This window comes from Panthera tigris, chromosome B1 (genome assembly GCF_018350195.1).
Source record: "Panthera tigris isolate Pti1 chromosome B1, P.tigris_Pti1_mat1.1, whole genome shotgun sequence".
Lineage (NCBI taxonomy): Eukaryota > Metazoa > Chordata > Mammalia > Carnivora > Felidae > Panthera > Panthera tigris.
Window position 1 is genome coordinate 46,629,738 of NC_056663.1, and position 14,737 is coordinate 46,644,474.

At 40.3% G+C, this 14,737-nt stretch overlaps 1 protein-coding gene across 6 annotated transcripts in view; it reads right to left on the minus strand.

The window, feature by feature from the left end:
- UNC5D (unc-5 netrin receptor D) overlaps nucleotides 1-14,737 on the minus strand; it is a 547,698-nt gene that overhangs the window by 187,225 nt on the left and 345,736 nt on the right. For all 6 annotated transcript variants that reach the window (XM_042983507.1, XM_042983506.1, XM_042983509.1 and 3 more), the window contains exon 4: nucleotides 4,905-5,008. In XM_042983507.1, coding sequence (XP_042839441.1) covers nucleotides 4,905-5,008 — 104 coding nt within the window. The remainder of the gene's footprint in view (nucleotides 1-4,904; nucleotides 5,009-14,737) is intronic.

A 14,737-nucleotide genomic window follows, 5' to 3' on the forward strand; every position in this document is an offset into this window, starting at 1 on the left:
TCTTAAGTTTTCTAATTCCATCAGGTCATGACTCCTCAGTGAGATTAAAACAAGAACAGTGCCTGGCAGGCAATGGCTCAAGGCTGGAATCTGTCAGTCGCTTAGCTTTGGGGCCTTAACTCTCAAAGACATTGAATTATTTTGAGTAGGCTGTTTACCTTGATGTGAGCAGAATTAGCCTTAGACACTAAGCCTTTATGGCAAGTTTTATTGTCCAAGGCAAATATAACCTGTTAAGATTTACAGGCTTTATTAACAGCAATAACCATTTTATGGCCAACATCAGTAAATCAGGGTTTATTGAGAACTCTACAATTTTAATCTGTGGAAAACCATTAAAATGTCGGATTTTCATTGGACATAATTTCTAACTTTTATGAAAGATAGATTTTCCATTTAATTGGGGAATATAAAAAAGTGCAGTGTGGGATAATGAATTGTTTTGAAAAGAGCCAATTGGTTTTAGCTAAACAACAAGTGTCAAACACTAAAGTTGCTATCTTTAGTTAGAACTGTCCCAAGGCTAAGGTTAACAGTAACTGCAGTGACAAAATGCTCTAATACATCCAGCAATAGGAGCTCGTGGAGTTTAGGAAAGGTTCAATTATCATCTGTTCAAACCATAGGTATTTTGGAAAGAGTGTGTGACCTGTTATTTCATCCAAACCAGCATGCAAACGAGTCTGGTAAGAATCTTCAAATTCATATGCTACTTTTGAGAAAGTGTATTTACTACTCCTGCGACTACCATTCATAAGACTCTTCAATGGGGTAAGCAAGGTACAGAAACACAGATACTCACCAGCTTCTGTCAATCACCATTTATTTCTTCCATGTGACAGATTAAAAGAGAGGGAAGCAGAGAGCTTTTGATAAGGGTCTTTGTCCTTGGATGAGCTTGTGAAGGAAGAACAGGGGGCCCAGGCTGGAGGGGCAGAGCTCACGTACAGTCTGGGGTGAGGAGGGATGGTCTGAGAAGCACACTGTTTTTTCATAGGGTTGAAAATGTGTCAGATATCACAAGAGTCTCTGTTTTAATCTGGTTCTCCGACCACCAGGCTGCCCTCCATCTTTGCTGAGAATTAAAGGTTTGTGAAGCTTTATGAAAGACTAGGCTAAAAAGGAAGAAGATAAACCACAATAATCTCTACTATTTGATACTAAAGACTGTTTTGAATGTTCTTGTTTCCCCACCCCCCCCTCTTTGTCTCCCAGCAATCCTACAAGGAAAATATCATTCCTATTTCCAGATGAGGAATCGGAGGTTCAGGGTGGCTAGTAAATTACTATCAGTCACAGCATTGGGAAGTGCTAGTCAGTGTTTGACCCTTCAGGACAATGAGCTCTGTCATGGCTACAGCCAGATGTAGGAAAAATTGTAGTAAGGGTAGAGATCACCCTGGGGTCTCTTGTCTCCCCTTTCATATGTCTCCTTTTCTTCTCCATGGCCTCCTTCTTGTAACTCTGGAAATCCTGTACCTTCCCATCACCTAGGACAGCATCAAACCCAGGCTCCTGGCCCTTGGGAGCACAGAGGTTCTAGACATGCCCCACTCCAGGCTCCTCGTCCTCCTGGGCTCCCAACACCTCTATTTTTATCACTGCTCTATTTGTCGTTTTGCCAGCAGATTACTTATTTGAAACAAAAGAACAAAGAATTTACAGAAGGTTTAGGATTGGCATATTAGCTAGAAGAAATTTTAATCTCTATTTCTAATGGTGGAAGGTCCGGAGCATAGCAAACAGATATGTTACCACTGGCCTCTGGGCTCTCAAGCTTCAAAAAGCTTGGGGAAAACTAAATGAACCCAGAGTCTCATTAAAAACAAACAAACAAAAATATTAGAGAAGAAAAAATGATCTGAGCTTTAAGGTTAGAATAACTTTCTAGTGATCCAAGAGCTTGGACAAGTTCCTATAAGATGGACATGAAAATACCTGTAACCTTCTACCATCTCACTTGCAAATCAAGTGAAATGACATAGAGAAGGGAGTCCTGGGTGGCTCAGTCTATTAAGTGTCCAACTCTTGATTTCGGCTCAGGTCATGACCTCACAGTTCAGGAGTTCGAGCTCCATGTCGGGCTCCTCGCTGAAAGTGTGGAGCCTGCTTGGATTCTCAGTCTCCGTCTCTCTCTGCCTCTCTTTCTCTCTCAAAAATAAATAAATAAACATAAAAACAAGAGAAACAATAGCGAAGGCACTTAACACAGAACCTGGCACATGGGGACATTCTATAAAGGGTAGCTCTTCCTGAGCTTACACAAACCACCTTCTGTGGTCAACAGATGAATTAGTTGCCAGGGAAGTTCTACCTTACAGAGAGAAGACAATTGTACGTGTCTTAGGAAAACACGACTTGGACCTGCCCCCAAGATGCCTCTCGATGTGTCAAGGAGGAGACCTCCTAGGCCACTGCAGGGCAAAACCCACTGAGATACCAGTGGCCCTGCTAGCCACAACCCCTTCCAGTGATGACCCCATGGCCCCACAGGAGGTGGACAGCAAGGGAACCACGTGGTGGAGAGGGAGGAACATTCCCGCGCAAGGAAGATAATGGAAGGTGTCTCACAGTGACAATTACATCACTGATCAATTTCCAAACACAGTTCCTATCACTGCCACCCTGGAGAGTCGTTAGCTAACTACAGGATCCTCACTTGACTGTGAAGTCAGAAAGCACAGTGGTGCACTCTTGCAGACCTGGAGACCGCATGACGGGCACTGCAGACATCTTCATCATGGGAGACCCTGACCGGGGAAGGGTATGTACATTTTCCCTTTCCTTCTCTACCCTTTTTGACTTCTTCTGTCATTCTGCCCGCCCATCAGCAAAAACACAGATGTCGATGGTAATACCAACCATGTAAGCTATTGCACACACTAAGAGAGCTGTAAATACTGGTGTGCAGATATAGGTAGTAACCAACACATAAATTCCAAGGAAACCCTGGTGTTTGGATTTGAGATGCTTTCTTGCATTAAGATGATGCTATAAATGCTTATCAGGGCTCCATAATAGCCCATTAACCCACAATGTAGCCGAAACACTCTCCAGATCCATCCTATAACACAAAATGTAGAAAACACAGCTCTCCCTCATTCTCAGCTCAGAATGTCTCTTTTCAACCATCCTGTAGCCCTGGCTTACTCCTTGGGATGGCCCTCATTTAATATCAGCCAGCCTGGCTCTGAGATTTATTCCTAATAACATAAACATGATTAAAATAAAGTGTCATTTGTTGTCAAAGGGAGAATAGGAAGGTGTAGGGAGCTGAACAGGGATCACCCCTCCCCCCCCCCCCCAAGATTTCCTGTCCACACAGACATTTGTTTTTTTTTGTTTGGCTGGTTGGCTGTTTGTTTGTTTGTTTTTAAGGTTTATTTATTTTTGAGAGGAAGGGGAGGGTGAGAGCAGCGGAGGTGCAGAGAGAATCCAAGCAGCTCCAGGCTCCAAGCTGTTAGCACAGAGACTGACATGGGGCTCAAACTCACAAACCTTGAGATCATGACCCGAGTTGACTGACTTAACTGACTGAGCCACCCAGGCACCCCCCACATGGACATTTGTAAATCAGGATTTTGAGAGGTAGGTGGTGCTTATAGCAAACTGCTGACGCCCACGCTAGACTCCTGGGAGCAGTAGGGTGTCCTGAATGAGAGTGATGCGTTCCCCTGTGCACTGAACGCCCTGCGGCCTCTCACCCTGCTCTGGAAACTACAGCACACTCTGCAAGAAACGGAAAGGTAGCAAGAGAAGGACCAAAAACCTTCCTGTTTCACATTAAATAACAATCTAAAAATAAGCATTTTCCTTTCTAATCATTTCCTATCATGCATGGAATGTTCACTTTAATTTTCAAGTCCGTTTGCTTCATTTCTGTGAACCATTTGAGCTTTCAATAGTGCCCACCCAGCATGCTTTCTGTCTAAACATGCAAGTGTGTGTGTTTTTCCGCTCCCTTTTATTTTCTCGATTCCTTTGTCCTTCCAATTACAAAATCCCACAGCAATTTTAGCGAAAATGTGAGGTAAAGGCTTCTTCTTCTTTTTTGTTAAATCTCTACCTCTCAGTGAATAAACAAACCACGGCTCTAAAGACATTTTCCTAGCTTCCCACAGAAGATCCACGACTGAACTATCTACTGCTCAACTCGGGCCTTCATTTATAAACTTATCATTCTATTAAGCTTTCCTTGTACTTCCCCCCTTCACCCTCAATATTACCTTCATGACTGTATTACTCATCTATGAGAACATCTTTTAAGAGGGCCTGAAAGGTTTAGGAAGCCTTTGCCATGACCACAATGTGTCATCATTGACAATTAGATTCTAATAGTATAGGAGAAGTCCTAGAAAACATGAAAGGGCAAAAACCAAGAGTGACTCTGGACTCTAGACTCCCACCGTGAAGGAGACCTGTGGCTTCATCACTTTTTATATTCCCCATGCCCAGCACAGTGCCTACAGCATAATAAACACTCAGTGGATGTTTGTTCCATAAGTAAACGGAGACTGAGTACAAACATTAGTGAAACTTGTGGCACTAGGGTCATGTCCTTCCCTGGGCACTTTTTCACGTGACAGGTTGAGCCATGACCCAAGGTGCATGTCAGAGTGTCCCAGGCGACTGACTGAGGACACAGAGGATGCCACCTGTGAGATCCAAGGTCACTGAAATCAAGAACACAGACCAAAATCCTACTCAGGCTACCTCACAAGAGCTTTGTGTCAACAACAAAGTAGGCGAGAGACAACCTCCTCTTCCAACTTACTTCCTTCGCAGTATCTTCACCTTTAGCAACTGGGTCCAGAGAGCAAGAATGCCAGACACAGACTCTTTCACTTCACTTATGACCACATAGGACTCTGCTCTCCCTCCTGGGACCAGGGCTGGTGTCTTACCTCAGCAGCAGGGACTCCCTCGGGTGGCCGGCAATGCAGCACTATCATGCCTTCAATGGGCACCTCCCTTCCCTGTGGATCTTGTTCGAAGTTTTTCCTTAAATCTGCAAAACAAACAAACAAACAGCAACAACAACAAAAGTGTGAGGTATAGGACAATTTGCTCTAGGGCCAATATTCTTCACATGTGGTCCAAATACAATAAAATAGTGAGCTTAATGTCACAAACTGGGTCGACACAGAGAGTCACCGTTTTTAGGAGTTCCAGACATAAGAAAATCGTTTTCCCAAATATTTGAAATAAACCATAACAGAACTTCCTATGCTCCATGCTGCCGTGAAGGAGGAAAGGTTTACTGGGGCGCAGAGAGAAAACAAACAAAAAACAACTCATTTCCTGAGTCTTTGCCAACATAATCTGCTTAGCATCTGATGACACACTTGACCTAATAAGTTGCCATCCACAGCCATAATTGTGCAGTTGAGATGCACATGATTTTTTTTTTTATTAACTAAAGAATGCATTATTAATCTGTAACCTCTGCCTTTTCCTTAACCCTCTAGGGGGCTCTAGAAGATGGTAATAGAGTGAGATTACCTATTAGTCTTTATGTGTAACCAGGGAGAATGGGGCAACATTCAACCACCACGAAATCTATAACCCATCCAACCAAACATAAAATTAAAAAATACAACGCCCTCCAGTCAAACAGCAATGCTGCGTATCTGGGTAGTGCCCTTCATGGAAGGCTAGAGGCACTTTGCAAACAAGCTGCACTATTAACCTTTTACACATGGAAGGGTGATGCCCGGGGAGGTTAATTGGCTTGCCAGTGGTCATGGAGAACATCGATGCCAGCGAGGGGGAAAAACTGCACAGAGCTTCCTGACATCCGGTCTCTGCCTGCTATAGCCAGCAAAAACTTTCTTAGGGAGAAGGACCCAGAGAGTTCAGAGAGAAAGCATGGCTTGAGTGGCTTTCCAGTTGAGCGCTTGCTTCAAGAACCAAAGTGTGAGCTGGTCTCCGCTTGTTGCGAGGTGTCACAAAGCACTGATGATTTTACAGCACAGGCTTAACTCTTGCCATCACCTGAAATCCTGCACTAGTAAAACAAAGGCGGCTTTTACAAGTCTTTCTCGATGTGAACGGTTCCCCCTCCCTCCCAGACAATGTATTTTTCTTCAATTGAGTATCTCAAATTACAGGCTGTGGATTTATTGATTTAATTTTCTTTAGTGCTTACACTAACATGAAATATGTTCCCTGTAAAGAGCAGAGCTCCAGAATCAGTTACATCTTTACAAATTGTATAAATACATTAAACTTGCTTTTAGCAAGTCAGAAACACTGGATGAATAACAAGCAGAACCATCCATGTATTCACTTTCTTCCCAATTCTAGTCTTAATGTTTTCCCTCCCAGAGGCAACTGACGCCTTTTGTCAGTAGTGCTATATATTCAGGGATCTTCATGAGTATATACGAGGCAACAGATCTTAAAAGGACTTGCATTGCAGGCAGGGGGCACATCCTTCTTCTCATTTCTCTCCTGCCCCCCAAATCATGAAGCCAGATTCCTTCTATTCCAGATCCATAAACTGCCATAGCACTTATGATTCAGAATTTCTTTTTTTATTATTATTATTTTTCTTTCTTTTTTTTTTTTTTAATTCACCCTCAGTTTGTTTACTGTATTTAAGAGTCTGATTCAGAATTTCTGACTGCAAGTGTGATAAGGGTCACCTGACTGCTGATGAAACCATGAGTGAAGAACTGTGAATAAACCCTAGAGTGAAAAATCTCCAGTTTCCTGCACGATTTGACCACAAAGTTTCCTTTGTTTTCCCCCAGGGGAGCTGTGAGTCAAAAATCCTTCCTCCTTCTGATTCATTCACTCATCAGGACTGGACTGAAACCAGTGTAGCACAGAGTGTGAGCATGACTTCAACAGGAGTTTTGTGAACACTCAGTTTGCTAAAGGAAAGGGTTGAGTTTTTGTGGCTATTTTTGTTTGGTTTGTTTGCCATTTTGTTTTTCTTGATTGCTTTGTTTTCCAAATGAAGCCTCCCTTGGTGCTGCTGAATAATGGTTGCTGCTTTGACAACACCACATAATCTGTATTCAACCAGATGAAGCACATAAAACAGAGAGTGGGACTTTCTGTTTTGTCTTCCAGCTCTATTTCCTTTCTTTGCTCAGGAGAAATAGAAATGGTAACCAAACGCATAGTTTATGGTTAGCTCCTCACTCCACTACTCTAATACACTGGCAGGTGAAAGGAAAGTTGGGATGAAAACATCCAATATACTTCCCCATTCCCAACAGCTCCATAAAATAGGTAAACATGCAGCTAAAAAAGGAAGCCCTGCATTCCCACTGGGATGTAGGAAAGGGTAATGTCTATAAAGAAGAAACACCTAGTGGGTCTCATCCAGCCAGGATCAAACTACAGGAGGGACCTACCCAACCTCTTGCTTCTCCCCAAGTGACATTGGGACTCACTGGCAGGGTTCCAGCCAGAAGCATATTAATACTCCTCAGTAAGGAGAGACAAAGATGAAAGGCAAATCAGCGATGGAGTAGGGGGTCAGGGGAAAAGTATGATGTCATGTATCAGGATCCAGCTCATAACAAGCAGCCAGCCACACACCAGATAGCACACCAAGTAAGAAACACAAGCATCACCGAGTCCTGCCCCATACCTGAGGCTAATGGTAGAACTTTGGTATTTCTGACTCCTAAGGAGAGAAAACAGACCAAATTCCAGCTGGCTATGAAATATACTAAAAATCATGGAAATAAACCCTTAGACACAGAGGTACATGCTTCCAGCTCTACCTCTGATTCCCACCACAGGTCATCTAACCTGATTAGTTTCTTAATTGGCAAAGTTACATACTTTGATCACCTATGTTAGTTCTGAGGCTTGAAAGATTTAGATAGGAACCCATGCAACTTCCAGTAGTAGAGAAAATATCCCCAGCCATATAAAAAGAATTCTACAAATAAAGGAGGCAAATCATAGAAATGAGATTCAATGGCTTCCTCTAAGACAAGAAACAAGAGACATTTTTATAGAACTTCTAATTTGAGCTTTTTAAAGTCAAAACGAAATAGCAACTGAGAATCTAGAGTAGGGAGTTATAAATAGGATAACATCTGAGATCAAGAAAACTGCCACTATGCAGGGGGAAGAAAAAAACAACATAAGTGCTGAATTAGAAATATACATACCATGGAGACCGTAAACAGCATCCTGAATATTGCAGAAAACTAAACTAGTGAGGATCCAGTCAGGATCCAGGCAGGAAAAGGAAACAAAGCAGAGGGGTTGGAGGGGACCAAAAGAAGAGGTTGGGGTTACAGAGCTGTGAAGCACTGGGCATGGGTGCTGGCACCTCAGGAACGTGGAAGAGGGATTTAAGAAATCAAGACCAAGACCTCTGAAGAAAGACTGTCCATCAATCTGGTGCTGGAATCTCTGTGGGTCCTAACAAAGCTGGTTCTGTTAGTACTTGAAACAAAATAATAAGCTGGAAACAAGAAGCAACTGCCACTTCCAGGATGAAGAAACTCTACTAGGGTGATGCTGACAGGGACAGAAAATTAACAAGTAGACTTCCTCCCTCTTCTACTGTTTAGTCTCCTCCCCCGCCCCCTACCGGTGGAGCCTTACAGGGAGCCAGGATCTGGCAAAGAGGTACCTGGTCCAGCTTTACAAACTATATACCAGTGGTCTTAGAGGCAAGAGACAACAGCTATGTAACCAACAAAACCCAGTTTATGAGGCTTCCTCTAGTAGGGCTCTTAAAATTTCTTACTCCTCACTGTTCTCCTCATTTCTATAAAGGGGGGGCTTTATATCTGAGATGGTTGCCCTCATACTCTCAGGGCTACTGAACACCTGATATAGAGCATGTCCTTGACAAATATATGTTGAATGCATGTGCTAAGAGGAAAATTATAAAATGATAATAAATTTTCCAGCAAAAGAACAAAATAAATAACAAAAGATAATGTTGAGATAGAGAAATGTAGTATTAAATAGAATAGGAATTTTAGAAAGAAACAAGAAAGAAAATAAATGATAACCTATTTAAGAATGATAATAATTCTTCTCTGAGGTGAAAAAGGACTTGAGTTTGCAAAAGAGCTCACTGGATACAAGGCAAAATAGTATTAGAAAGAAAAAAAAAAAGATCCTAAATATGTCATAGTTAAAAATTTTGAATTTTAACAAAATTAAGAAAATTAGAAACATAATAATTTTATAAGTATCTCAGGAGTAAACAAACTGATGTAACTAACAATTTCATGGACTAGAATAATTAATATTGTTAACATTTCTATACTATCCAAAGTCATCAATGGATTCAATGCAATCTCTATACAAATTCCAGTGGCATTATTTAATGAAATAGAAAACACAATCCTATAATTCACAGGGAACCACAAAAGACATTGAAGGCCCAAAGCAACCTTGAAATAATAAAAAAAAAAAAAATGAACAAAGCTAGAGGCATCATACTTCCTGATTTCAAACTACACTACACAGCTACCGTAACCAAAACAATACATTATCAGCATAGAAACAGACACATGGATCAGTGGGGCAGAATGGAGACCCCAGAAATAAAACCTCACATATACAGATATCTAATATTTGACAGGTTTACAATTATTCTAAATGAGGAAAGGGTATCTCTTCAATAAATGGTGGTGGGAAAACTGGAAAACCACATGCAAAAGAATTACCTTGGACCCCTAACTTGTAACACAAAAATTAACTCAAGATGTATTAAAGACCTAATTGTATGACCTGAAACCATAAAACGACTAAAAGAAACTCTAGGGAAAAAGCTTCTTGACACTGGCCTTGACAACAACTTTTTGGACATGACAACAAAAAACACAAGTAACAAAAGCAAAAATAAACAATTAGGACTATGTCAAAAAGTTCTTGTGCAGCAGAAGAAATGATCAACAAAGTGAAAGGCAACTTATGGAATGGGAGGAAATATTTGCAAACCATATTTCTAATAAGGGGCTAATCTTCAAAATATCCAAAGAATTCATTCAACTCAACAGCAAAAGAACAAACAATCCATTAAAAAAAAAAATGGGGAAAGGACCCAGATAAACGTTATTCCAAAGACAAATGTCCACCATGTACTTGAAAAGGTGCTCAACATCATTAATCATCAGATAAATGCAAATCCAACCCACAGGGAGATACCACCTTGCTCCTGTTAGAATTGCTATCGTCAAAAAGACAAGAGATAAGTGTGGATGACAATGTGGAGAAAAGGGAAGCATTGTGCACTGGTGGAGGGGCAGTGAATTGGAGGAGCCACTATGAAAAACAATATGAAGACTCCTCCCCCCACCCCAGATTAAATATAGAACAACCATAAGATGCAGCAAACCCATTTCAAAAGAAATAAAATCACCATCTCGAAAAGATGTCTATATCCTATGCTCACTGCAACATTATTCAGAAAAACATGAAAACAACCTAAGTGTACATCAACGCATGAATGGATGGAGTGGGGTGTGTGTGTGTGCATGTGTGTTTACATAGACGTGTATGTGCACACACATACACACACACAAAATGGAGTGTTATTCAGCTTAAAAAACAAAAACAAAAAAACAGGGGCACCCAGGTAGCTCAGTCAGTTAAGCATCTGACTGTTGATTTTGGTTCAGCTCAAGTTCTCACCAACCATGAGATCAAGCCCTGCATTGGGCTCTGTGCTCACAGCATGGAGCCTGCTGGGGATTGTCTCTCTCTCTCCCTCTCTCTGCCCCTCCCCTGCTCATGCTCTCTTTCTCCCTCTCTCTCTCAAACAAACATTTAAAAAATAAAATAAGAATAAAGAACCAAATCCTGCCATTTGAGACAACACAGATAGGACTTTGAGGGCATTACGCTAAATGAAGTAAGTCAGACAAATACTGTATGATCTCACTTATATATAGAATACAAAAAAGCTGAACTCACAAACAAGGAGAAGACTAGTGGTTGCCAGGAGCTGGCAAGTGAGGGAAAGGATGGAGGTCAAAGGGTACAACTTCCAGTGAAAACATGAGTAAGTTCTGCGGACCTAACATACAGCATGGTGAATATAGTTGACAATATTGTGCTGTTTACCTAAAAGTTACTGAGAGAGTAAATTTAAAAAAAAAGAAAATATGTAGCTATGTGAGGTGATGGATGTGCTGACTAACCTTACTGTGATAATCATTCCACAACAAAAACGGATACCAAATCATGGCAAATTGTAAGTTACACAAGGTTATTGGTTAGTATATCTCAATAAAGCTACATAAATATTTTTTTTAAAAAAGAAGTGATTGACAATGAAACAAAAATCAGGCTAGGATTAGAACTTTTTCCTATATTAGCATATACCAGGGTATAATTAATCATACCTATTTATTTTTTTTTAATGTTTATTATTTATTTTTGAGAGAGAGAGAGAGAGAGAGAGAGAAAGACAGAGCATGAGTCGGAGAGGGGCAGAGAAAGAGGGAGACACAGAATCTGAAGCAGGATCCAGGCTCTGAGCTGTCACCACAGAGCCGGATGTGGGGCTCAAACCCACAAACCATGAGATCATGACCTGAGCCAAAGTCGGATGCTTAACCAACTGAGCCACCCAGGCACCCCTGTGTTTTTATTTTTGAGGAAAAGAAAAAAAACAAAAGAGCACAGGTACTATATTTTTCTTCCCAAACAAGTTATTATACATGAGCAAACTAACAACAATACAGTCTCAGACACGGCAGAGACAAGAGAGATTTTAATCAGCTGCACCCCCTTCCTGAAAAAACAATTACCTTTTTTAAAAATGAGGCTCAAAGTAATGAATTAGTAAGTATTTGGAAGTTGTGGTTTCAAAACATTTGGCAGTGGGCAATAAAACACACTTGAAAATGTTCAAATCTAACTTTTTTATGATATAGCAAGGAATATTCGTGTAATTATCCAAAAACTCTGGAAAAAGAAATGCATAACACCTCATAAGCATGCATGTTAAGTAATGATAAGGATTTAAACTCCTAGGTCATTTGTTCTAGAACTCAACTAGTAAGACTGCACACTTTTGAAGAAGGTGGGGCTGGAGACTGAGCATCCATTTGAATTCTGGGTCTGCCACCTACTAGAACCTTGACTTGGTAAGTATTTTTATCTCTCTTTGCCTCAGGTTCCTCATCTGCCAAATGCGGATAATAATTTTCATCACATATAGTTTTTGTGGGCATTAAATGCTAATACGTGTAAAATCGTCTTAAGAGCACTGGGTACATAACACAGCTTAATAAAGGTCACAATTACTAAATCCTATTATAAGGCTGCAATGATTAAAAGGAGGAGGCTTTTTCATAAATCAGATATACATATTAATTATAAACTGGAAAATTTTTCAAAGACTCTCAAATGAAAAGTATAAATTAATATATGATAAAACCATAGCAGTCACAAGATACTTATTTGGATCTTAGGATAGGGAAAGCCCTTCTAAAGAAAATTAAAAGAAGAATCCTTAAGGAAATGATTGGTAGATAATGTTTGGTAGACATGTCAAACTAAAAACTTTCAATCTTGAAGGGGCACGTGCACCCCAAAGTTTATAGCAGCCCTAACAACATAGCCAAATAATGGAAAGAACCCAAATGTCCATCGACTGACGAATGGACAAAGAAGGTGTGGTATGTATACATACATATGCACACACACACACAGACACACACAATTGAATATTACTCAGCCATCGAAAAGAATGAAATCTTTCCACCTGCAAAGATGTGGATGGATAGACGGTATCATGCTACGTGAAGTAACAGAGACACACAAATATCACACGATTTCACTCATATGGAATTTAAGAAACAAAACAGATGAACATAGGAGAAGGAAAGGAAAATCAAATAAGATAAAAACAGAGAGGGGGGCAAACCATAAGAGACTATTAACCACAGAGAACAAACTGAGGGTTGCTGGAGGGGAGGGGGGCAGGGAATGGGGCTAAATGAGTGATGGGCATTAAGGAGGGCACTTGTGATGAACACGGGGTGTTATATGGAAATGATGAATCACCGAATTCTACTCCTAAAACCAATACTACACTATATGCTAACAAACTTGAATTTAAATAAAATCCTGGAAGGAAAAAAAAATGGCCTCAATCTCAAACATTACAAGCAACATTATGGGCAGAGGCTGGACAGCCTTATTACACAAACGGCATTATTACAACAAACAAAAAAGATACATACCCTAAAACAAAATGGCAAAGGGGCATTTAGGCAACATTCATAAGAGAGAAACAACTAATAGAGACAATCATAAGGCCAATATCCCTAATCATGAAAGAAATGCCCATTTAAAAAGCATCAATATGTCTCTTTAACTTTTCCAAAGAGGCTTGGTTTTATTAGTTTCTTTAAGTACTAATTCCCAGTGTTGGAAAGAGGATGGAAAACTAGATAGTCTTAAACACTGCTAGATAGTGTGAAAACGGGTCAACATGAAGGGCAAGCTAGAGGATGTGTCAAAATTACTTTAACAGTTCATTTATATGTTCACTTTCTAATGAATAAATGCACAACATGTGGGATATTATTTGAAAATAATCCCATACCGTGGGATATTATTTGACAATACAAAGAAATAAAATACTGGAGTACTTTCTGCAACACAGATGAATTTTGAAAGGAATATGCTCGGTAAAAGAGGCCAGACACAAAAGACTACATATCGTATGATCCCACGTATATGAAATGTCCTGAAGAGGCAAATCCATACAGCCAGAAAGATTCGTGATGGCCAAGCACTGCAGGTGTCAGGGCAAGGGGCGAGGGGAATGTTACGGCTAATGGGAACGGTTTTACTTTTCAGCGTGATGGAAGTGTCCTAAAATAGACTCTGAACATGGTTGCACAACTCTGAGAATGTACCAAAAACTATCAAATTGTAGGGGTGCCTGTGTGACTCGGTTGAGCATCTGAATATTGATTTCGGCTCAAGTCACGATCCCACGGTGGTGGAATCAAGCCCTGCGTTGGGCTCCACGCTGAGCATGGAACCTGCTTAAGATTCTCTCTCTCGCTCACTCTGCCCCTCTCCCCCTGCTTATGCTCCCTATCTCTAAAAATAAATAAGTAAGTAAGTAAGTAAGTAAATAAATAAATAAATACAATTTTAAAAGACCTATTAAATTGTATACTTTAAGTAGATGCATTGGCTGCAGGGTATTATGGATTATATCTCAATAAAGTTATTATTTAAAAGGATTCATTTGTATAATTCAAGCAACCTATTTCTAAAATTTTCTAGGAAAACGATTACACAGCTACCTAGAAAAATGTGGAAGGGTGACATTGCTCAATTCTCCACTTACAATGCTGAACAGTTGTTAACAATCTAAATGTCCAATAATATAAGAATGGCTAATATCTTTTGGTGCGTTCCTACAATGGAATACTACACAGACGTTATAAAGCTCAAAGAATATTTACATTGCAAGTAAATGTTTGAATAAATTGCTACATAAGATAAAAGAGCATGGAGTGAATGGTGTCTATCGTTTATATATATTTTCTAATATGTGAGAACTGGCCTCCTCAAAATGTAATACATTTCTTATAGAATGCATCTACTTCCAAATAAAAGTAGGTACATCTGCATTAAAAACCTGCTTTGGTCGGCAGGCCTTCTCCTACTTTACCTTCAGGTTTTCAGTATATGTGCAACAGCTTCCTTCATTCACTCATGCTGTTGACCATGGGCAGTGGAGTGCATTAGTCAACCTCACACAGACCGTCCC